This window comes from Phyllobates terribilis, unplaced genomic scaffold (assembly GCF_046119375.1).
Source record: "Phyllobates terribilis strain yellow unplaced genomic scaffold, ASM4611937v1 Scaffold_1__5_contigs__length_1240528914, whole genome shotgun sequence".
NCBI lineage: Eukaryota > Metazoa > Chordata > Amphibia > Anura > Dendrobatidae > Phyllobates > Phyllobates terribilis.
Window position 1 is genome coordinate 583,720,814 of NW_027362761.1, and position 26,982 is coordinate 583,747,795.

Below are 26,982 nucleotides of genomic sequence, written 5' to 3' on the forward strand. Positions count from 1 at the left end.
CCCCATATGATTCTGGTATCGCTGTAATCGCACCGATCCGAAGAATAAAGTCGTCTAATCACTTATACCGCACGAGGAACGGCGTCAAAAATAAACTCTTGGGTTAGGATTGGGCTAGGGTTAGGGCTGGGTTTGGGGTTAGGGTTGTGCTAGGGTTAGGGTTGTGCTATGGTTAGGGTTGTGCTACGGTTAGGGTTGTGCTACGGTTAGGGTTGTGCTACGGTTAGGGTTGTGCTACGGTTAGGGCTGGGGTTGGGGTTGGGGTTGGGGTTAGGGTTGTGATGGGGTTGGGATTTTTTTCAAAAGTAAGAAAAAAAGATGACGATATGGCGACTAGTGTTGAGCGCAAGTGCTCGCTACTTGAGTTTGCATCGGGTGCTCTGGTATGCATTGAGTATCGTGGGTATTTGAGTGACATGCTGGAGTCTCTGCCCCATATGCTTCGCGGCAAAAAAAACTTTACGGGGATTGCCTGCCATGCACGAGCGATCCCCGCATGTTTTTTTTTGGGTGTCTAATAACCGTGAAACATGCGGAGCAGGGACTCGAGCATGTCACTCGAGCACACGCTGTACATGGTGCATACCTGAGTACCCGATGCAAACTCAAGTAGCGAGCACTTGCGCTCAAGACTAATGACAACTTATTCAATATGATGACCTAATGTAAACAAATTCTGTGTTGTACCTCTGGGTTCAAAATGTTCACTATACACCTTAATAAAATCCTTGAGGGGTATAGTTTCCAAAATGGGGTCACTTGTGGGGGAGCTCCACTGTTTAGGCACATCACGGGCTCTCCAAACGCGACATGGTGTCCGCTAACAAATTGAATGGAAAATCGGCTCAAATTGTTAGCGGACGCCATGTTGCGTTTGGAGAGCTACTGCGTGCCCAAACATTGGAGCTCCCCCACAAGTGACCCCATTTTGGAAACTAGACCCGCCAAGGCACCTTTCTAGAAGCATAGTGAGCACTTGGAACCCCCAGGTGCTTCACAAATTGATTCGTAAAAATGAAAAAGTGAAAAAAAAAAACACTTTTTCATATTTATGAATCAATTTGTGAAGCACCTGGGGCTTCCAAGTGCTCACTATGCATCTAGATAGGTGCCTTGGTGGGTCTAGTTTCCAAAATGGGGTCACTTGTGGGGGAGCTCCAATGTTTGGGCACACAGGGGCTCTCCAAACGCAACATGATGTCCGCTAACAATTTGAGCCGACAATTTGTTAGCGGATACCATGTTGCATTTGGAGAGTCCCTGTGTGCCCAAACAAGTTCTTGAATGTGGTTTTGAGCACCTTGAGGGGTGCAGTTTTTAGAATGGTGTCGCTTTTGGGTATTTTCTGTCATAAAGACCTCTCAAAGTGACTTCAAATGTGATGTGGTCCCTAAAAAAATGATTTTGTAAATTTTGTTGGAAAAATGAGAAATCGCTGGTCAACTTTTAACCCTTATAGCTTCCTAACAAAAAAAAATTTTGGTTCCAAAATTGTGCTGATGTAAAGTAGACATGTGGGAAATGTTATTTATTAACTATTTTGTGTGACAAATCTCTCTGATTTAAGGACATAAAAATTCAAATTTTGAAAATTGCAAAATTTTCTAAATTTTCACCAAATTTCCGTTTTTTTCACAAATAAACGCAAGTGATATCGAATAAATTTTACCATAATCATGAAGTACAATATGTCACGAAAAAACATTCTCAGAATCAGGGGGATCCGTTGAAGCGTTCCAGAGTAATTACCTCATAAAGTGACAGTGGTCAGAATTGTAAAAATTGGCCTGGTCATTAACGTGCAAACCACCCTTGGGGCTTAAGGGGTTAATGAGAAAAAAATGAACTTTTTAGAATTTACCAAACGGCTGCAATGAAACAAAGAGTTAAAAATTTAAAGTGGTCTGAATACTTTCTGTACCCATTGTACATAGATAGTTAATGATAATTCTTGTCTACCCATTTCCACCACAAGGGGTCGCTCACAGCATACAGGTTATTATACTAGTTATTGTGCTCTATGTATGTACTCCCTGTATGCAATCAGTTCTTCAGCTCCCCCTAGTGGTGGCTGCGTGAAGTCAGGACTTTTTCATTTACCTCTGTGTCTGGATCTGATATTTAGAGATTAATTAGGACAGAATATTGGACAATTCAGATTAAAATAGACTAGTTTCCAACACATCTTGTAAAATGAGATGGAAAACGCCTTCCACCATATGGGTTATTCCAATTTTTTCCCAGATCCAGGAGATCACCTCCGCGCTGTCAGACGGCTCCGACTCCATAAATTGGCGAAAGTTCTTGTTATCAGCGTCATGTCCCTGGCCGTACCCGACTCTGCCCGAACTCCTGAGCACCCTGCAGAGATTCAAGGCTGCAGACGACAGCGGAAGCGACATCGTTCACCAAGAGCTTTACAGTCAGGTGAGGGGTAAGATAGAGAAAGAATCTCTTCAGTGTACTGGTGTACTGCAGAGCTGCACTCACTATTCTGCTGGTGCAGTCACTGTGTACATACATTACATTACTGATCCTGAGTTACATCCTGTATTATACTCCAGAGCTGCACTCACTATTCTGCTGGTGCAGTCACTGTGTACAGACATTACATTACTGATCCTGTACTGATCCTGAGTTACATCCTGTATTATACTCCAGAGCTGCATTCTGCTGGTGCAGTCACTGTGTACATACATTACATTACTGATCCTGTACTGATCCCGAGTTACATCCTGTATTATACTCCAGAGCTGCACTCACTATTCTGCTGGTGCAGTCACTGTGTACATACATTACTGATCCTGACTTGCATCCTGTATTATACTCCAGAGCTGTACTCACTATTCTGCTGGTGCAGTCACTGTGTACATACATTACATTACTGATCCTGAGTTACATCCTGTATTATACTCCAGAGCTGCGCTCACTATTCTGCTGATGCAGTCACTATATACATACATTACATTACTGATCCTGTACTGATCCTGAGTTACATCCTGTATTATACCCCAGAGCTGCACTCACTATTCTGCTGGTGCAGTCACTGTGTACATACATTACATTACTGATCCTGAGTTACATCCTGCATTATACCCCAGAGCTGCACTCACTATTCTGCTGGTGCAGTCACTGTGTACATACATTACATTACTGATCCTGTACTGATCCTGAGTTACATCCTGTATTATACCCCAGAGCTGCACTCACTATTCTGCTGGTGCAGTCACTGTGTACATACATTACATTACTGATCCTGAGTTACATCCTGCATTATACCCCAGAGCTGCACTCACTATTCTGCTGGTGCAGTCACTGTGTACATACATTACATTACTGATCCTGTACTGATCCTGACTTGCATCCTGTATAATACGCCAGAGCTGCGCTCACTATTCTGCTGGTGCAGTCACTGTGTACATACATTACATTACTCATCCTGTACTGATCCTGAGTTACATCCTGTATTATACCCCAGAGCTGCACTCACTATTCTGCTGGTTCAGTCACTGTGTACATACATTACATTACTGATTCTGAGTTACATCCTGTATTATACGCCAGAGTTGCGCTCACTATTCTGCTGATGCAGTCACTATGTACATACATTACATTATTGATCCTGAGTTACATCCTGTATTATACCCCAGAGCTGCACTCACTATTCTGCTGGTGCAGTCACTGTGTACATACATTACATTACTGATCCTGTACTGATCCTGAGTTACCTCCTGTATTATACTCCAGAGCTGCACTCACTATTCTGCTGGTGCAGTCACTGTGTACATACATTACATTACTGATCCTGTACTGATCCTGAGTTACATCCTGTATTATACCCCAGAGCTGCACTCACTATTCTGCTGGTGCAGTCACTGTGTACATACATTACATTACTGATCCTGTACTGATCCTGAGTTACCGCCTGTATTATACTCCAGAGCTGCACTCACTATTCTGCTGGTGCAGTCACTGTGTACATACATTACATTACTGATCCTGTACTGATCCTGAGTTACCTCCTGTATTATACTCCAGAGCTGCACTCACTATTCTGCTGGTGCAGTCACTGTGTACATACATTACATTACTGATCCTGTACTGATCCTGAGTTACATCCTGTATTATACCCCAGAGCTGCACTCACTATTCTGCTGGTGCAGTCACTGTGTACATACATTACATTACTGATCCTGTACTGATCCTGAGTTACCGCCTGTATTATACTCCAGAGCTGCACTCACTATTCTGCTGGTGCAGTCACTGTGTACATACATTACATTACTGATCCTGTACTGATCCTGAGTTACATCCTGTATTATACCCCAGAGCTGCACTCACTATTCTGCTGGTGCAGTCACTGTGTACATACATTACATTACTGATCCTGTACTGATCCTGAGTTACCTCCTGTATTATACTCCAGAGCTGCACTCACTATTCTGCTGGTGCAGTCACTGTGTACATACATTACATTACTCATCCTGTACTGATCCTGAGTTACATCCTGTATTATACCCCAGAGCTGCACTCACTATTCTGCTGGTTCAGTCACTGTGTACATACATTACATTACTGATCCTGAGTTACATCCTGTATTATACGCCAGAGCTGCGCTCACTATTCTGCTGATGCAGTCACTATGTACATACATTACATTACTGATCCTGAGTTACATCCTGTATTATACCCCAGAGCTGCACTCACTATTCTGCTGGTGCAGTCACTGTGTACATACATTACATTACTGATCCTGTACTGATCCTGAGTTACCTCCTGTATTATACTCCAGAGCTGCACTCACTATTCTGCTGGTGCAGTCACTGTGTACATACATTACATTACTGATCCTGTACTGATCCTGAGTTACATCCTGTATTATACCCCAGAGCTGCACTCACTATTCTGCTGGTGCAGTCACTGTGTACATACATTACATTACTGATCCTGTACCGATCCTGAGTTACATCCTGTATTATACGCCAGAGCTGCGCTCACTATTCTGCTGATGCAGTCACTATGTACATACATTACATTACTGATCCTGAGTTACATCCTGCATTATACCCCAGAGCTGCACTCACTATTCTGCTGGTGCAGTCACTGTGTACATACATTACATTACTGATCCTGTACTGATCGTGAGTTACATCCTGTATTATACTCCAGAGCTGCACTCACTATTCTGCTGGTGCAGTCACTGTGTACATACATTACATTACTGATCCTGTACTGATCCTGAGTTACATCCTGTATTATACTCCAGAGCTGCACACACTATTTTGCTGGTGCAGTCACTGTGTACATACATTACATTACTGAACCTGAGTTACATCCTGTATTATACTCCAGAGCTGCACTCACTATTCTGCTGGTGCAGTCACTGTGTACATACATTACATTACTGATCCTGTACCGATCCTGAGTTACATCCTGTATTATACGCCAGAGCTGCGCTCACTATTCTGCTGATGCAGTCACTATGTACATACATTACATTACTGATCCTGAGTTACATCCTGCATTATACCCCAAAGCTGCACTCACTATTCTGCTGGTGCAGGCACTGTGTACATACATTACATTACTGATCGTGAGTTACATCCTGTATTATACTCCAGAGCTGCACTCACTATTCTGCTGGTGCAGTCACTGTGTACATACATTACATTACTGATCCTGTACTGAACCTGAGTTACATCCTGTATTATACTCCAGAGCTGCACTCACTATTCTGCTGGTGCAGTCACTGTGTACATACATTACATTACTGATCCTGTACTGATCCTGAGTTACATCCTGTATTATACTCCAGAGCTGCACTCACTATTCTGCTGGTGCAGTCACTGTGTACATACATTACATTACTGATCCTGTACTGATCCTGAGTTACATCCTGTATTATACTCCAGAGCTGCACTCACTATTCTGCTGGTGCAGTCACTGTGTACATACATTACATTACTGATCCTGTACTGAACCTGAGTTACATCCTGTATTATACTCCAGAGCTGCACTCACTATTCTGCTGGTGCAGTCACTGTGTACATACATTACTTTACTGATCCTGAATTACATCCTGTATTATACTCCAGAGCTGCACTCACTATTCTGCTGGTGCAGTCACTGTGTACATACATTACATTACTGATCCTGTACTGATCCTGAGTTACATCCTGTATTATACTCCAGAGCTGCACTCACTATTCTGCTGGTGCAGTCACTGTGTACATACATTACATTACTGATCCTGTACTGATCCTGAGTTACCTCCTGTATTATACTCCAGAGCTGCACTCACTATTCTGCTGGTGCAGTCACTGTGTACATACATTACATTACTGATCCTGTACTGATCCTGAGTTACATCCTGTATTATACCCCAGAGCTGCACTCACTATTCTGCTGGTGCAGTCACTGTGTACATACATTACATTACTGATCCTGAGTTACATCCTGTATTATACGCCAGAGCTGCACTCACTATTCTGCTGGTGCAGTCACTGTGTACATACATTACATTACTGATCCTGAGTTACGTCTTGTATTATTCTCCAGAGCTGCACTCACTATTCTGCTGGAGGAGTCACTGTGTACATACATTACATTACTGATCCTGTTCTGATCCTGAGTTACATCCTGTATTATACTCCAGAGCTGCACTCACTATTCTGCTGGTGCAGTCACTATGTACTTACATTACATTACTGATCCTGAGTTACATCCTGTATTATGCTCCAGAGCTGCACTCACTATTCTGCTGGTGCAGTCACTGTGCACATACATTACATTACTGATCCTGTTCTGATCCTGAGTTACATCCTGTATTATACTCCAGAGCTGCACTCACTGTATTTCTGTGGGTTTTCCTGTGCTTGGAGGTTACACATATTCCTCTTTCCCATCAGGTAGAGCTGTGGTTTACAGGGGAATCTGCGGACCCCTATCCTGAAGACCCAACAGAAAACCTTCCATTTAACAGACTGGAGCATCTGATAAAGGTAGAGTGTAATAAAGACCGGACAATGCATCAGAAGTGATATCATCATGCAAAACGCAAAGGATCCTCACACAGCTGAGGGTTTGCTACAGTTGTATCCAGTCCAGACAATGCTCTGTGAGCCAAACACATCAGCAGCAGCTGCACAGATCTCTGCTGGATTGTTACAATGTATCCAGTGCAGACAATGCTCTGTGAGCTAAACACATCAGCAGCAGCTGCACAGATCTCTGCTGGATTGTTACAATGTATCCAGTGCAGACAATGCTCTGTGAGCGAAACACATCAGCAGCAGCTGCACAGATCTCTGCTGGATTGTTACAATGTATCCAGTGTAGACAATGCTCTGTGAGCGAAACACATCAGCAGCAGCTGCACAGATCTCTGCTGGATTGTTACAATGTATCCAGTGCAGACAATGCTCTGTGAGCCAAACACATCAGCAGCAGCTGCACAGATCTCTGCTGGATTGTTACAATGTATCCAGTGCAGACAATGCTCTGTGAGCTAAACACATCAGCAGCAGCTGCACAGATCTCTCCTGGATTGTTACAATGTATCCAGTGCAGACAATGCTCTGTGAGAGAAACATATCAGCAGCAGCTGCACAGGTCTCTGCTGGATTGTTACAATGTATCCAGTGTAGACAACGCTCTGTGAGCTAAACACATCAGCAGCTGCTGCACAGATCTCTCCTGGATTGTTACAATGTATCCAGTACAGACAACTCTCTGTGAGCTAAACACATCAGCAGCAGCTGCACAGGTCTCTCCTGGATTGTTACAATATATCCAGTGTAGACAACGCTCTGTGAGAGAAACATATCAGCAGCAGCTGCGCAGGTCTCTGCTGGATTGTTACAATGTATCCAGTGCAGACAATGCTCTGTGAGCGAAACACATCAGCAGCAGCTGTGCAGATCTCTGCTGGATTGTTACAATGTATCCTGTGCAGACAATGCTCTGTGAGCCAAACACATCAGCAGCAGCTGCGCAGATCTCTGCTGGATTGTTACAATGTATCCAGTGCAGACAATGCTTTGTGAGCCAAACACATCAGCAGCAGCTGCGCAGATCTCTGCTGGATTGTTATAATGTATCCAGTGAAGACAGTGCTCTGTGAGCCAAACACATCAGCAGCAGCTGCGCAGATCTCTGCTGGATTGTTACAATGTATCCAGTGCAGACAATGCTTTGTGAGCCAAACACATCAGCAGCAGCTGCGCAGATCTCTGCTGGATTGTTACAATGTATCCAGTGTAGACAATGCTCTGTGAGCTAAACACATCAGCAGCAGCTGCACAGATCTCTGCTGGATTGTTACAATGTATCCAGTGTAGACAATGCTCTGTGAGCTAAACACATCAGCAGCAGCTGCACAGATCTCTGCTGGATTGTTACAATGTATCCAGTGTAGACAATGCTCTATGAGCTAAACACATCAGCAGCAGCTGCACAGATCTCTGCTGGATTGTTACAATGTATCCAGTGTAGACAATGCTCTGTGAGCCATACACATCAGCAGCAGCTGCACAGATCTCTGCTGGATTGTTACAATGTATCCAGTGCAGACAATGCTCTGTGAGCTAAACACATCAGCAGCAGCTGCACAGATCTCTCCTGGATTGTTACAATGTATCCAGTGTAGACAACGCTCTGTGAGAGAAACATATCAGCAGCAGCTGCACAGGTCTCTGCTGGATTGTTACAATGTATCCAGTGCAGACAATGCTCTGTGAGCCAAACACATCAGCAGCAGCTGCACAGACCTATGCTGGATTGTTACAATGTATCCAGTGCGGACAATGCTCTGTGAGCCAAACACATCAGCAGCAGCTGCACAGATCTCTGCTGGATTGTTACAATGTATCCAGTGCGGACAATGCTCTGTGAGCCAAACACATCAGCAGCAGCTGCACAGATCTCTGCTGGATTGTTACAATGTATCCAGTGCGGACAATGCTCTGTGAGCCAAACACATCAGCAGCAGCTGCACAGATCTCTGCTGGATTGTTACAATGTATCCAGTGCGGACAATGCTCTGTGAGCTAAACACATCAGCAGCAGCTGCACAGATCTCTGCTGGATTGTTACAATGTATCCAGTGTGGACAATGCTCTGTGAGCCAAACACATCAGCAGCTGCACAGATCTCTGCTGGATTGTTACAATGTATCCAGTGCGGACAATGCTCTGTGAGCTAAACACATCAGCAGCAGCTGCACAGTTCTCTGCTGGATTGTTACAATGTATCCAGTGTAGACAATGCTCTGTGAGCCAAACACATCAGCAGCAGCTGCACAGATCTCTGCTGGATTGTTACAATGTATCCAGTGCAGACAATGCTCTGTGAGCTAAACACATCAGCAGCAGCTGCACAGATCTCTCCTGGATTGTTACAATGTATCCAGTGCAGACAATGCTCTGTGAGAGAAACATATCAGCAGCAGCTGCACAGGTCTCTGCTGGATTGTTACAATGCTCTGTGAGCCAAACACATCAGCAGCAGCTGCACAGACCTCTGCTGGATTGTTACAATGTATCCAGTGCGGACAATGCTCTGTGAGCCAAACACATCAGCAGCAGCTGCACAGATCTCTGCTGGATTGTTACAATGTATCCAGTGCAGACAATGCTCTGTGAGCTAAACACATCAGCAGCAGCTGCACAGATCTCTGCTGGATTGTTACAATGTATCCAGTGTAGACAATGCTCTGTGAGCCAAACACATCAGCAGCAGCTGCACAGATCTCTGCTGGATTGTTACAATGTATCCAGTGCGGACAATGCTCTGTGAGCTAAACACATCAGCAGCAGCTGCACAGATCTCTCCTGGATTGTTACAATGTATCCAGTGTAGACAACGCTCTGTGAGAGAAACATATCAGCAGCAGCTGCACAGGTCTCTGCTGGATTGTTACAATGTATCCAGTGCAGACAATGCTCTGTGAGCCAAACACATCAGCAGCAGCTGCACAGACCTATGCTGGATTGTTACAATGTATCCAGTGCGGACAATGCTCTGTGAGCCAAACACATCAGCAGCAGCTGCACAGATCTCTGCTGGATTGTTACAATGTATCCAGTGCGGACAATGCTCTGTGAGCCAAACACATCAGCAGCAGCTGCACAGATCTCTGCTGGATTGTTACAATGTATCCAGTGCGGACAATGCTCTGTGAGCCAAACACATCAGCAGCAGCTGCACAGATCTCTGCTGGATTGTTACAATGTATCCAGTGCGGACAATGCTCTGTGAGCTAAACACATCAGCAGCAGCTGCACAGATCTCTGCTGGATTGTTACAATGTATCCAGTGTGGACAATGCTCTGTGAGCCAAACACATCAGCAGCAGCTGCACAGATCTCTGCTGGATTGTTACAATGTATCCAGTGCGGACAATGCTCTGTGAGCTAAACACATCAGCAGCAGCTGCACAGTTCTCTGCTGGATTGTTACAATGTATCCAGTGTAGACAATGCTCTGTGAGCCAAACACATCAGCAGCAGCTGCAAGGAAATCTGCTGGATTGTTACAATGTATCCAGTGTAGACAATGCTCTGTGAGCTAAACACATCAGCAGCAGCTGCACAGATCTCTGCTGGATTGTTACAATGTATCCAGTGCAGACAATGCTCTGTGAGCTAAACACATCAGCAGCAGCTGCACAGATCTCTCCTGGATTGTTACAATGTATCCAGTGCAGACAATGCTCTGTGAGAGAAACATATCAGCAGCAGCTGCACAGGTCTCTGCTGGATTGTTACAATGCTCTGTGAGCCAAACACATCAGCAGCAGCTGCACAGACCTCTGCTGGATTGTTACAATGTATCCAGTGCGGACAATGCTCTGTGAGCCAAACACATCAGCAGCAGCTGCACAGATCTCTGCTGGATTGTTACAATGTATCCAGTGCAGACAATGCTCTGTGAGCTAAACACATCAGCAGCAGCTGCACAGATCTCTGCTGGATTGTTACAATGTATCCAGTGTAGACAATGCTCTGTGAGCCAAACACATCAGCAGCAGCTGCACAGATCTCTGCTGGATTGTTACAATGTATCCAGTGCGGACAATGCTCTGTGAGCTAAACACATCAGCAGCAGCTGCACAGATCTCTGCTGGATTGTTACAATGTATCCAGTGCAGACAATGCTCTGTGAGCGAAACACATCAGCAGCAGCTGCACAGATCTCTGCTGGATTGTTACAATGTATCCAGTGCGGACAATGCTCTGTGAGCCAAACACATCAGCAGCAGCTGCACAGATCTCTGCTGGATTGTTACAATGTATCCAGTGCGGACAATGCTCTGTGAGCTAAACACATCAGCAGCAGCTGCACAGATCTCTGCTGGATTGTTACAATGTATCCAGTGCGGACAATGCTCTGTGAGCTAAACACATCAGCAGCAGCTGCGCAGATCTCTGCTGGATTGTTACAATGTATCCAGTGAAGACAATGCTCTGTGAGCCAAACACATCAGCAGCAGCTGCGCAGATCTCTGCTGGATTGTTACAATGTATCCAGTGCAGACAATGCTTTGTGAGCCAAACACATCAGCAGCAGCTGCGCAGATCTCTGCTGGATTGTTACAATGTATCCAGTGTAGACAATGCTCTGTGAGCTAAACACATCAGCAGCAGCTGCACAGATCTCTGCTGGATTGTTACAATGTATCCAGTGTAGACAATGCTCTGTGAGCGAAACACATCAGCAGCAGCTGCACAGATCTCTGCTGGATTGTTACAATGTATCCAGTGTAGACAATGCTCTATGAGCTAAACACATCAGCAGCAGCTGCACAGATCTCTGCTGGATTGTTACAATGTATCCAGTGTAGACAATGCTCTGTGAGCCATACACATCAGCAGCAGCTGCACAGATCTCTGCTGGATTGTTACAATGTATCCAGTGCAGACAATGCTCTGTGAGCTAAACACATCAGCAGCAGCTGCACAGATCTCTCCTGGATTGTTACAATGTATCCAGTGTAGACAACGCTCTGTGAGAGAAACATATCAGCAGCAGCTGCACAGGTCTCTGCTGGATTGTTACAATGTATCCAGTGCAGACAATGCTCTGTGAGCTAAACACATCAGCAGCAGCTGCACAGATCTCTCCTGGATTGTTACAATGTATCCAGTGTAGACAACGCTCTGTGAGAGAAACATAACAGCAGCAGCTGCACAGGTCTCTGCTGGATTGTTACAATGTATCCAGTGCAGACAATGCTCTGTGAGCCAAACACATCAGCAGCAGCTGCACAGACCTATGCTGGATTGTTACAATGTATCCAGTGCGGACAATGCTCTGTGAGCCAAACACATCAGCAGCAGCTGCACAGATCTCTGCTGGATTGTTACAATGTATCCAGTGCGGACAATGCTCTGTGAGCCAAACACATCAGCAGCAGCTGCACAGATCTCTGCTGGATTGTTACAATGTATCCAGTGCGGACAATGCTCTGTGAGCCAAACACATCAGCAGCAGCTGCACAGATCTCTGCTGGATTGTTACAATGTATCCAGTGCGGACAATGCTCTGTGAGCTAAACACATCAGCAGCAGCTGCACAGATCTCTGCTGGATTGTTACAATGTATCCAGTGTGGACAATGCTCTGTGAGCCAAACACATCAGCAGCAGCTGCACAGATCTCTGCTGGATTGTTACAATGTATCCAGTGCGGACAATGCTCTGTGAGCTAAACACATCAGCAGCAGCTGCACAGTTCTCTGCTGGATTGTTACAATGTATCCAGTGTAGACAATGCTCTGTGAGCCAAACACATCAGCAGCAGCTGCAAGGAAATCTGCTGGACTGTTACAATGTATCCAGTGTAGACAATGCTCTGTGAGCTAAACACATCAGCAGCAGCTGCACAGATCTCTGCTGGATTGTTACAATGTATCCAGTGCAGACAATGCTCTGTGAGCTAAACACATCAGCAGCAGCTGCACAGATCTCTCCTGGATTGTTACAATGTATCCAGTGCAGACAATGCTCTGTGAGAGAAACATATCAGCAGCAGCTGCACAGGTCTCTGCTGGATTGTTACAATGCTCTGTGAGCCAAACACATCAGCAGCAGCTGCACAGACCTCTGCTGGATTGTTACAATGTATCCAGTGCGGACAATGCTCTGTGAGCCAAACACATCAGCAGCAGCTGCACAGATCTCTGCTGGATTGTTACAATGTATCCAGTGCAGACAATGCTCTGTGAGCTAAACACATCAGCAGCAGCTGCACAGATCTCTGCTGGATTGTTACAATGTATCCAGTGTAGACAATGCTCTGTGAGCCAAACACATCAGCAGCAGCTGCACAGATCTCTGCTGGATTGTTACAATGTATCCAGTGCGGACAATGCTCTGTGAGCTAAACACATCAGCAGCAGCTGCACAGATCTCTGCTGGATTGTTACAATGTATCCAGTGCAAACAATGCTCTGTGAGCGAAACACATCAGCAGCAGCTGCACAGATCTCTGCTGGATTGTTACAATGTATCCAGTGCGGACAATGCTCTGTGAGCCAAACACATCAGCAGCAGCTGCACAGATCTCTGCTGGATTGTTACAATGTATCCAGTGCGGACAATGCTCTGTGAGCTAAACACATCAGCAGCAGCTGCACAGATCTCTGCTGGATTGTTACAATGTATCCAGTGCGGACAATGCTCTGTGAGCTAAACACATCAGCAGCAGCTGCACAGATCTCTGCTGGATTGTTACAATGTATCCAGTGCGGACAATGCTCTGTGAGCCAAACACATCAGCAGCAGCTGCACAGATCTCTGCTGGATTGTTACAATGTATCCAGTGCGGACAATGCTCTGTGAGCTAAACACATCAGCAGCAGCTGCACAGATCTCTGCTGGATTGTTACAATGTATCTAGTGTAGACAATGCTCTGTGAGCCAAACACATCAGCAGCAGCTGCACAGATCTCTGCTGGATTGTTACAATGTATCCAGTGTAGACAATGCTCTGTGAGCTAAACACATCAGCAGCAGCTGCACAGATCTCTGCTGGATTGTTACAATGTATCCAGTGCGGACAATGCTCTCTGAGCTAAACACATCAGCAGCAGCTGCACAGATCTCTGCTGGATTGTTACAATGTATCCAGTGCGGACAATGCTCTGTGAGCTAAACACATCAGCAGCAGCTGCACAGATCTCTGCTGGATTGTTACAATGTATCCAGTGCGGACAATGCTCTGTGAGCTAAACACATCAGCAGCAGCTGCACAGATCTCTGCTGGATTGTTACAATGTATCCAGTGCGGACAATGCTCTGTGAGCCAAACACATCAGCAGCAGCTGCACAGATCTCTGCTGGATTGTTACAATGTATCCAGTGTAGACAATGCTCTGTGAGCCAAACACATCAGCAGCAGCTGCACAGGTCTCTCTGCTGGTTTGTTACAATGTATCCAGTGTAAACAATGCTCTGTGAGCGAAACACATCAGCAGCAGCTGCACAGATCTCTGCTGGATTGTTACAATGTATCCAGTGTAGACAATGCTCTGTGAGCGAAACACATCAGCAGCAGCTGCACAGATCTCTTCTGGATTGTTACAATATATCCAGTGTAGACAATGCTCTGTGAGCTAAACACATCAGCAGCAGCTGCACAGATCTCTGCTGGATTGTTACAATGTATCCAGTGTAGACAACGCTCTGTGAGAGAAACACATCAGCAGCAGCTGCACAGATCTCTCCTGGATTGTTACAATGTATCCAGTGTAGACAACGCTCTGTGAGAGAAACATATCAGCAGCAGCTGCACAGATCTCTGCTGGATTGTTACAATGTATCCAGTGCAGACAACGCTCTGTGAGCTAAACACATCAGCAGCTGCTGCACAGATCTCTCCTGGATTGTTACAATGTATCCAGTACAGACAACTCTCTGTGAGCTAAACACATCAGCAGCAGCTGCACAGGTCTCTCCTGGATTGTTACAATGTATCCAGTGTAGACAACGCTCTGTGAGAGAAACATATCAGCAGCAGCTGCGCAGGTCTCTGCTGGATTGTTACAATGTATCCAGTGCAGACAATGCTCTGTGAGCGAAACACATAAGCAGCAGCTGTGCAGATCTCTGCTGGATTGTTACAATGTATCCAGTGCAGACAATGCTTTGTGAGCCAAACACATCAGCAGCAGCTGCGCAGATCTCTGCTGGATTGTTACAATGTATCCAGTGAAGACAATGCTCTGTGAGCCAAACACATCAGCAGCAGCTGCGCAGATCTCTGCTGGATTGTTACAATGTATCCAGTGCAGACAATGCTTTGTGAGCCAAACACATCAGCAGCAGCTGCGCAGATCTCTGCTGGATTGTTACAATGTATCCAGTGTAGACAATGCTCTGTGAGCGAAACACATCAGCAGCAGCTGCACAGATCTCTGCTGGATTGTTACAATGTATCCAGTGTAGACAATGCTCTGTGAGCCATACACATCAGCAGCAGCTGCACAGATCTCTGCTGGATTGTTACAATGTATCCAGTGCAGACAATGCTCTGTGAGCTAAACACATCAGCAGCAGCTGCACAGATCTCTCCTGGATTGTTACAATGTATCCAGTGTAGACAACGCTCTGTGAGAGAAACATATCAGCAGCAGCTGCACAGATCTCTGCTGGATTGTTACAATGTATCCAGTGCAGACAATGCTCTGTGAGCCAAACACAGCAGCAGCAGCTGCACAGACCTCTGCTGGATTGTTACAATGTATCCAGTGCGGACAATGCTCTGTGAGCTAAACACATCAGCAGCAGCTGCACAGATCTCTGCTGGATTGTTACAATGTATCCAGTGCGGACAATGCTCTGTGAGCCAAACACATCAGCAGCAGCTGCACAGATCTCTGCTGGATTGTTACAATGTATCCAGTGCGGACAATGCTCTGTGAGCCAAACACATCAGCAGCAGCTGCACAGATCTCTGCTGAATTGTTACAATGTATCCAGTGCGGACAATGCTCTGTGAGCCAAACACATCAGCAGCAGCTGCACAGATCTCTGCTGGATTGTTACAATGTATCCAGTGCGGACAATGCTCTGTGAGCTAAACACATCAGCAGCAGCTGCACAGATCTCTGCTGGATTGTTACAATGTATCCAGTGCGGACAATGCTCTGTGAGCTAAACACATCAGCAGCAGCTGCACAGATCTCTGCTGGATTGTTACAATGTATCCAGTGCGGACAATGCTCTGTGAGCCAAACACATCAGCAGCAGCTGCACAGATCTCTGCTGGATTGTTACAATGTATCCAGTGCGGACAATGCTCTGTGAGCCAAACACATCAGCAGCAGCTGCACAGATCTCTGCTGGATTGTTACAATGTATCCAGTGCGGACAATGCTCTGTGAGCTAAACACATCAGCAGCAGCTGCACAGATCTCTGCTGGATTGTTACAATGTATCCAGTGCGGACAATGCTCTGTGAGCTAAACACATCAGCAGCAGCTGCACAGATCTCTGCTGGATTGTTACAATGTATCCAGTGTGGACAATGCTCTGTGAGCCAAACACATCAGCAGCAGCTGCACAGATCTCTGCTGGATTGTTACAATGTATCCAGTGCGGACAATGCTCTGTGAGCTAAACACATCAGCAGCAGCTGCACAGATCTCTGCTGGATTGTTACAATGTATCCAGTGTAGACAATGCTCTGTGAGCTAAACACATCAGCAGCAGCTGCACAGATCTCTGCTGGATTGTTACAATGTATCCAGTGCAGACAATGCTCTGTGAGCTAAACACATCAGCAGCAGCTGCACAGATCTCTGCTGGATTGTTACAATGTATCCAGTGTAGACAATGGTCTGTGAGCTAAACACATCAGCAGCAGCTGCACAGATCTCTCCTGGATTGTTACAATGTATCCAGTGCAGACAATGCTCTGTGAGAGAAACATATCAGCAGCAGCTGCACAGGTCTCTGCTGGATTGTTACAATGTATCCAGTGTAGACAACGCTCTGTGAGAGAAACATATCAGCAGCAGCTGCACAGATCTCTGCTGGATTGTTACAATGTATCCAGTGCAGACAACGCTCTGTGAGCTAAACACATCAGCAGCTGCTGCACAGATCTCTCCTGGATTGTTACAATGTATCCAGTGCAGACAACTCTCTGTGAGCTAAACACATCAGCAGCAGCTGCACAGGTCTCTCCTGGATTGTTACAATGTATCCAGTGTAGACAACGCTCTGTGAGAGAAACATATCAGCAGCAGCTGCACAGGTCTCTGCTGGATTGTTACAATGTATCCAGTGCAGACAATGCTTTGTGAGCCAAACACATCAGCAGCAGCTGCGCAGATCTCTGCTGGATTGATACAATGTATCCAGTGAAGACAATGCTTTGTGAGCCAAACACATCAGCAGCAGCTGCGCAGATCTCTGCTGGATTGTTACAATGTATCCAGTGCAGACAATGCTCTGTGAGCGAAACACATCAGCAGCAGCTGCACAGATCTCTGCTGGATTGTTACAATGTATCCAGTGCAGACAATGCTCTGTGAGCGAAACACATCAGCAGCAGCTGCACAGATCTCTGCTGGATTGTTACAATGTATCCAGTGCAGACAATGCTCTGTGAGCCAAACACATCAGCAGCAGCTGCACAGATCTCTGCTGGAATGTTACAATGTATCCAGTGCAGACAATGCTCTGTGAGCGAAACACATCAGCAGCAGCTGCACAGATCTCTGCTGGATTGTTACAATGTATCCAGTGTAGACAACGCTCTGTGAGAGAAACACATCAGCAGCAGCTGCACAGATCTCTGCTGGATTGTTACAATGTATCCAGTGCGGACAATGCTCTGTGAGCTAAACACATCAGCAGCAGCTGCACAGATCTCTGCTGGATTGTTACAATGTATCCAGTGCAGACAATGCTCTGTGAGCTAAACACATCAGCAGCAGCTGCACAGATCTCTGCTGGATTGTTACAATGTATCCAGTGCAAACAATGCTCTGTGAGCGAAACACATCAGCAGCAGCTGCACAGATCTCTGCTGGATTGTTACAATGTATCCAGTGCGGACAATGCTCTGTGAGCCAAACACATCAGCAGCAGCTGCACAGATCTCTGCTGGATTGTTACAATGTATCCAGTGCGGACAATGCTCTGTGAGCTAAACACATCAGCAGCAGCTGCACAGATCTCTGCTGGATTGTTACAATGTATCCAGTGCGGACAATGCTCTGTGAGCTAAACACATCAGCAGCAGCTGCACAGATCTCTGCTGGATTGTTACAATGTATCCAGTGCGGACAATGCTCTGTGAGCCAAACACATCAGCAGCAGCTGCACAGATCTCTGCTGGATTGTTACAATGTATCCAGTGCGGACAATGCTCTGTGAGCTAAACACATCAGCAGCAGCTGCACAGATCTCTGCTGGATTGTTACAATGTATCTAGTGTAGACAATGCTCTGTGAGCCAAACACATCAGCAGCAGCTGCACAGATCTCTGCTGGATTGTTACAATGTATCCAGTGTAGACAATGCTCTGTGAGCTAAACACATCAGCAGCAGCTGCACAGATCTCTGCTGGATTGTTACAATGTATCCAGTGCGGACAATGCTCTCTGAGCTAAACACATCAGCAGCAGCTGCACAGATCTCTGCTGGATTGTTACAATGTATCCAGTGCGGACAATGCTCTGTGAGCTAAACACATCAGCAGCAGCTGCACAGATCTCTGCTGGATTGTTACAATGTATCCAGTGCGGACAATGCTCTGTGAGCTAAACACATCAGCAGCAGCTGCACAGATCTCTGCTGGATTGTTACAATGTATCCAGTGCGGACAATGCTCTGTGAGCCAAACACATCAGCAGCAGCTGCACAGATCTCTGCTGGATTGTTACAATGTATCCAGTGTAGACAATGCTCTGTGAGCCAAACACATCAGCAGCAGCTGCACAGGTCTCTCTGCTGGTTTGTTACAATGTATCCAGTGTAAACAATGCTCTGTGAGCGAAACACATCAGCAGCAGCTGCACAGATCTCTGCTGGATTGTTACAATGTATCCAGTGTAGACAATGCTCTGTGAGCGAAACACATCAGCAGCAGCTGCACAGATCTCTTCTGGATTGTTACAATGTATCCAGTGTAGACAATGCTCTGTGAGCTAAACACATCAGCAGCAGCTGCACAGATCTCTGCTGGATTGTTACAATGTATCCAGTGTAGACAACGCTCTGTGAGAGAAACACATCAGCAGCAGCTGCACAGATCTCTCCTGGATTGTTACAATGTATCCAGTGTAGACAACGCTCTGTGAGAGAAACATATCAGCAGCAGCTGCACAGATCTCTGCTGGATTGTTACAATGTATCCAGTGCAGACAACGCTCTGTGAGCTAAACACATCAGCAGCTGCTGCACAGATCTCTCCTGGATTGTTACAATGTATCCAGTACAGACAACTCTCTGTGAGCTAAACACATCAGCAGCAGCTGCACAGGTCTCTCCTGGATTGTTACAATGTATCCAGTGTAGACAACGCTCTGTGAGAGAAACATATCAGCAGCAGCTGCGCAGGTCTCTGCTGGATTGTTACAATGTATCCAGTGCAGACAATGCTCTGTGAGCGAAACACATAAGCAGCAGCTGTGCAGATCTCTGCTGGATTGTTACAATGTATCCAGTGCAGACAATGCTTTGTGAGCCAAACACATCAGCAGCAGCTGCGCAGATCTCTGCTGGATTGTTACAATGTATCCAGTGAAGACAATGCTCTGTGAGCCAAACACATCAGCAGCAGCTGCGCAGATCTCTGCTGGATTGTTACAATGTATCCAGTGCAGACAATGCTTTGTGAGCCAAACACATCAGCAGCAGCTGCGCAGATCTCTGCTGGATTGTTACAATGTATCCAGTGTAGACAATGCTCTGTGAGCGAAACACATCAGCAGCAGCTGCACAGATCTCTGCTGGATTGTTACAATGTATCCAGTGTAGACAATGCTCTGTGAGCCATACACATCAGCAGCAGCTGCACAGATCTCTGCTGGATTGTTACAATGTATCCAGTGCAGACAATGCTCTGTGAGCTAAACACATCAGCAGCAGCTGCACAGATCTCTCCTGGATTGTTACAATGTATCCAGTGTAGACAACGCTCTGTGAGAGAAACATATCAGCAGCAGCTGCACAGATCTCTGCTGGATTGTTACAATGTATCCAGTGCAGACAATGCTCTGTGAGCCAAACACAGCAGCAGCAGCTGCACAGACCTCTGCTGGATTGTTACAATGTATCCAGTGCGGACAATGCTCTGTGAGCCAAATACATCAGCAGCAGCTGCACAGATCTCTGCTGGATTGTTACAATGTATCCAGTGCGGACAATGCTCTGTGAGCCAAACACATCAGCAGCAGCTGCACAGATCTCTGCTGAATTGTTACAATGTATCCAGTGCGGACAATGCTCTGTGAGCCAAACACATCAGCAGCAGCTGCACAGATCTCTGCTGGATTGTTACAATGTATCCAGTGCGGACAATGCTCTGTGAGCTAAACACATCAGCAGCAGCTGCACAGATCTCTGCTGGATTGTTACAATGTATCCAGTGCGGACAATGCTCTGTGAGCTAAACACATCAGCAGCAGCTGCACAGATCTCTGCTGGATTGTTACAATGTATCCAGTGCGGACAATGCTCTGTGAGCCAAACACATCAGCAGCAGCTGCACAGATCTCTGCTGGATTGTTACAATGTATCCAGTGCGGACAATGCTCTGTGAGCCAAACACATCAGCAGCAGCTGCACAGATCTCTGCTGGATTGTTACAATGTATCCAGTGCGGACAATGCTCTGTGAGCTAAACACATCAGCAGCAGCTGCACAGATCTCTGCTGGATTGTTACAATGTATCCAGTGCGGACAATGCTCTGTGAGCTAAACACATCAGCAGCAGCTGCACAGATCTCTGCTGGATTGTTACAATGTATCCAGTGTGGACAATGCTCTGTGAGCCAAACACATCAGCAGCAGCTGCACAGATCTCTGCTGGATTGTTACAATGTATCCAGTGCGGACAATGCTCTGTGAGCTAAACACATCAGCAGCAGCTGCACAGATCTCTGCTGGATTGTTACAATGTATCCAGTGTAGACAATGCTCTGTGAGCTAAACACATCAGCAGCAGCTGCACAGATCTCTGCTGGATTGTTACAATGTATCCAGTGCAGACAATGCTCTGTGAGCTAAACACATCAGCAGCAGCTGCACAGATCTCTGCTGGATTGTTACAATGTATCCAGTGTAGACAATGGTCTGTGAGCTAAACACATCAGCAGCAGCTGCACAGATCTCTCCTGGATTGTTACAATGTATCCAGTGCAGACAATGCTCTGTGAGAGAAACATATCAGCAGCAGCTGCACAGGTCTCTGCTGGATTGTTACAATGTATCCAGTGTAGACAACGCTCTGTGAGAGAAACATATCAGCAGCAGCTGCACAGATCTCTGCTGGATTGTTACAATGTATCCAGTGCAGACAACGCTCTGTGAGCTAAACACATCAGCAGCTGCTGCACAGATCTCTCCTGGATTGTTACAATGTATCCAGTGCAGACAACTCTCTGTGAGCTAAACACATCAGCAGCAGCTGCACAGGTCTCTCCTGGATTGTTACAATGTATCCAGTGTAGACAACGCTCTGTGAGAGAAACATATCAGCAGCAGCTGCACAGGTCTCTGCTGGATTGTTACAATGTATCCAGTGCAGACAATGCTTTGTGAGCCAAACACATCAGCAGCAGCTGCGCAGATCTCTGCTGGATTGATACAATGTATCCAGTGAAGACAATGCTTTGTGAGCCAAACACATCAGCAGCAGCTGCGCAGATCTCTGCTGGATTGTTACAATGTATCCAGTGCAGACAATGCTCTGTGAGCGAAACACATCAGCAGCAGCTGCACAGATCTCTGCTGGATTGTTACAATGTATCCAGTGCAGACAATGCTCTGTGAGCGAAACACATCAGCAGCAGCTGCACAGATCTCTGCTGGATTGTTACAATGTATCCAGTGCAGACAATGCTCTGTGAGCCAAACACATCAGCAGCAGCTGCACAGATCTCTGCTGGAATGTTACAATGTATCCAGTGCAGACAATGCTCTGTGAGCGAAACACATCAGCAGCAGCTGCACAGATCTCTGCTGGATTGTTACAATGTATCCAGTGTAGACAACGCTCTGTGAGAGAAACACATCAGCAGCAGCTGCACAGATCTCTGCTGGATTGTTACAATGTATCCAGTGCAGACAACGCTCTGTGAGCCAAACACATCATCAGCAGCTGCACAGGTCTCTCCTGGATTGTTACAATGTATCCAGTGTAGACAACGCTCTGTGAGAGAAACACATCAGCAGCAGCTGCACAGATCTCTGCTGGATTGTTACAATGTATCCAGTGCAGACAATGCTTTGTGAGCCAAACACATCAGCAGCAGCTGCGCAGATCTCTGCTGGATTGTTACAATGTATCCAGTGTAGACAATGCTCTGTGAGCTAAACACATCAGCAGCAGCTGCACAGATCTCTGCTGGATTGTTACAATGTATCCAGTGCAGACAATGCTCTGTGAGCCAAACACATCAGCAGCAGCTGCACAGATCTCTGCTGGATTGTTACAATGTATCCAGTGCAGACAATGCTCTGTGAGCCAAACACATCAGCAGCTGCTGCACAGATCTCTGCTGGATTGTTACAATGTATCCAGTGTAGACAATGCTCTGTGAGCTAAACACATCAGCAGCTGTACAGATCTCTGCTGGATTGTTACAATGTATCCAGTGTAGACAATGCTCTGTGAGCTAAACACATTAGCAGCAGCTGCACAGATCTCTGCTGGATTGTTACAATGTATCCAGTGTAGACAATGCTCTCTGAGCTAAACACATCAGCAGCTGCACAGATCTCTGCTGGTTTGTTACAATGTATCCAGTGCAGACAATGCTCTGTGAGCTAAACACATCAGCAGCAGCTGCACAGATCTCTGCTGGATCGTTACAATGTATCCAGTGCAGACAATGCTCTGTGAGCCAAACACATCAGCAGCAGCTGCACAGATCTCTGCTGGATTGTTACAATGTATCCAGTGTAGACAATGCTCTGTGAGCCAAACACATCAGCAGCAGCTGCACAGATCTCTGCTGGATTGTTACAATGTATCCAGTGTAGACAATGCTCTGTGAGCTAAACACATCAGCAGCAGCTGCACAGATCTCTGCTGGATTGTTACAATGTATCCAGTGCAGACGATGCTCTGTGCCCTAAACACATCAGCAGCTGCTGCACAGATCTCTGCTGGATTGTTACAATGTATCCAGTGCAGACAACGCTCTGTGAGCCAAACACATCAGCAGCAGCCGCACAGATCTCTGCTGGATTGTTACAATGTATCCAGTGCAGACAATGCTCTGTGAGCTAAACACATCAGCAGCAGCTGCACCGATCTCTGCTGGATTGTTACAATGTATCCAGTGCAGACAATGCTCTGTGAGCGAAACACAGCAGCAGCAGCTGCACAGATCTCTGCTGGATTGTTACAATGTATCCAGTGTAGACAATGCTCTGTGAGCCAAACACATCAGCAGCAGCTGCACAGATCTCTGCTGGATTGTTACAATGTATCCAGTGCGGACAATGCTCTGTGAGCTAAACACATCAGCAGCAGCTGCACAGATCTCTGCTGGATTGTTACAATGTATCCAGTGTAGACAATGCTCTGTGAATCAAACACATCAGCAGCAGCTGCACAGGTCTCTCTGCTGGTTTGTTACAATGTATCCAGTGTAGACAATGCTCTGTGAGCAAAACACATCAGCAGCAGCTGCACAGATCTCTCCTGGATTGTTACAATGTATCCAGTGTAGACAATGCTCTGTGAGCGAAACACATCAGCAGCAGCTGCACAGATCTCTGCTGGATTGTTACAATGTATCCAGTGTAGACAATGCTCTGTGAGCTAAACACATCAGCAGCAGCTGCACAGATCTCTGCTGGATTGTTACAATGTATCCAGTGCAGACAATGCTCTGTGAGCTAAACGCATCAGCAGCAGCTGCACAGATCTCTGCTGGATTGTTACAATGTATCCAGTGTAGACAATGCTCTGTGAGCGAAACACATCAGCAGCAGCTGCACAGATCTCTGCTGGATTGTTACAATGTATCCAGTGTAGACAATGCTCTGTGAGCTAAACACATCAGCAGCAGCTGCACAGATCTCTGCTGGATTGTTACAATGTATCCAGTGCAGACAATGCTCTGCGAGCTAAACACATCAGCAGCAGCTGCACAGATCTCTCCTGGATTGTTACAATGTATCCAATGTAGACAACGCTCTGTGAGAGAAACATATCAGCAGCAGCTGCACATATCTCTGCTGGATTGTTACAATGTATCCAGTGCAGACAACGCTCTGTGAGCTAAACACATCAGCAGCTGCTGCACAGATATCTCCTGGATTGTTACAATGTATCCAGTGTAGACAACGCTCTGTGAGAGAAACATATCAGCAGCAGCTGCACAGATCTCTGCTGGATTGTTACAATGTATCCAGTGCAGACAATGCTTTGTGAGCCAAACACATCATCAGCAGCTGCGCAGATCTCTGCTGGATTGTTACAATGTATCCAGTGCAGACAATGCTTTGTGAGCCAAACACATCAGCAGCAGCTGCGCAGATCTCTGCTGGATTGTTACAATGTATCCAGTGTAGACAATGCTCTGTGAGCTAAACACATCAGCAGCAGCTGCACAGATCTCTGCTGGATTGTTACAATGTATCCAGTGCAGACAATGCTCTGTGAGCTAAACACATCAGCAGCAGCTGCACAGATCTCTCCTGGATTGTTACAATGTATCCAGTGCAGACAATGCTCTGTGAGAGAAACATATCAGCAGCAGCTGCACAGGTCTCTGCTGGATTGTTACAGTGTATCCAGTGTAGACAACGCTCTGTGAGAGAAACACATCAGCAGCAGCTGCACAGGTCTCTCCTGGATTGTTACAATGTATCCAGTGTAGACAACGCTCTGTGAGAGAAACATATCAGCAGCAGCTGCACAGATCTCTGCTGGATTGTTACAATGTATCCAGTGCAGACAACGCTCTGTGAGATAAACACATCAGCAGCAGCTGCGCAGATCTCTGCTGGATTGTTACAATGTATCCAGTGCAGACAATGCTTTGTGAGCCAAACACATCAGCAGCAGCTGCGCAGATCTCTGCTGGATTGTTACAATGTATCCAGTGAAGACAATGCTCTGTGAGCCAAACACATCAGCAGCAGCTGCGCAGATCTCTGCTGGATTGTTACAATGTATCCAGTGCAGACAATGCTTTGTGAGCCAAACACATCAGCAGCAGCTGCGCAGATCTCTGCTGGATTGTTACAATGTATCCAGTGTAGACAATGCTCTGTGAGCTAAACACATCAGCAGCAGCTGCACAGATCTCTGCTGGATTGTTACAATGTATCCAGTGCAGACAATGCTCTGTGAGCTAAACACATCAGCAGCAGCTGCACAGATCTCTGCAGGATTGTTACAATGTATCCAGTGTAGACAATGCTCTGTGAGCTAAACACATCAGCAGCTGCACAGATCTCTGCTGGATTGTTACAATGTATCCAGTGCAGACAATGCTCTGTGAGCCAAACACATCAGCAGCAGCTGCACAGATCTCTGCTGGATTGTTACAATGTATCCAGTGTAGACGATGCTCTGTGAGCTAAACACATCAGCAGCAGCTGCACAGATCTCTGCTGGATTGTTACAATGTATCCAGTGCAGACAACGCTCTGTGAGCTAAACACATCAGCAGCTGCTGCACAGATCTCTCCTGGATTGTTACAATGTATCCAGTACAGACAACTCTCTGTGAGCTAAACACATCAGCAGCAGCTGCACAGATCACTGCTGGATTGTTACAATGTATCCAGTGTAGACAATGCTCTGTGAGCCATACACATCAGCAGCAGCTGCACAGATCTCTGCTGGATTGTTACAATGTATCCAGTGCAGACAATGCTCTGTGAGCTAAACACATCAGCAGCAGCTGCACAGATCTCTCCTGGATTGTTACAATGTATCCAGTGTAGACAACGCTCTGTGAGAGAAACATATCAGCAGCAGCTGCACAGGTCTCTGCTGGATTGTTACAATGTATCCAGTGCAGACAATGCTCTGTGAGCCAAACACAGCAGCAGCAGCTGCACAGACCTCTGCTGGATTGTTACAATGTATCCAGTGCGGACAATGCTCTGTGAGCCAAATACATCAGCAGCAGCTGCACAGATCTCTGCTGGATTGTTACAATGTATCCAGTGCGGACAATGCTCTGTGAGCCAAACACATCAGCAGCAGCTGCACAGATCTCTGCTGGATTGTTACAATGTATCCAGTGCGGACAATGCTCTGTGAGCTAAACACATCAGCAGCAGCTGCACAGATCTCTGCTGGATTGTTACAATGTATCCAGTGCGGACAATGCTCTGTGAGCTAAACACATCAGCAGCAGCTGCACAGATCTCTGCTGGATTGTTACAATGTATCCAGTGTGGACAATGCTCTGTGAGCCAAACACATCAGCAGCAGCTGCACAGATCTCTGCTGGATTGTTACAATGTATCCAGTGCGGACAATGCTCTGTGAGCTAAACACATCAGCAGCAGCTGCACAGATCTCTGCTGGATTGTTACAATGTATCCAGTGTAGACAATGCTCTGTGAGCCAACCACATCAGCAGCAGCTGCACAGGTCTCTCTCCTGGTTTGTTACAATGTATCCAGTGTAGACAATGCTCTGTGAGCGAAACACATCAGCAGCAGCTGCACAGATCTCTGCTGGATTGTTACAATGTATCCAGTGTAGACAATGCTCTGTGAGCTAAACACATCAGCAGCAGCTGCACAGATCTCTGCTGGATTGTTACAATGTA

General features: G+C 46.3%; 1 protein-coding gene across 2 annotated transcripts in view; it reads left to right on the plus strand.

The window, feature by feature from the left end:
• SPEF2 (sperm flagellar 2) overlaps positions 1 to 26,982 on the plus strand; it is a 158,622-nt gene that overhangs the window by 119,142 nt on the left and 12,498 nt on the right. For both annotated transcript variants that reach the window (XM_073681592.1, XM_073681589.1), the window contains 2 exons: positions 2,245 to 2,427; positions 6,909 to 7,001. In XM_073681592.1, the coding sequence (XP_073537693.1) occupies positions 2,245 to 2,427; positions 6,909 to 7,001 (276 nt within the window). The remainder of the gene's footprint in view (positions 1 to 2,244; positions 2,428 to 6,908; positions 7,002 to 26,982) is intronic.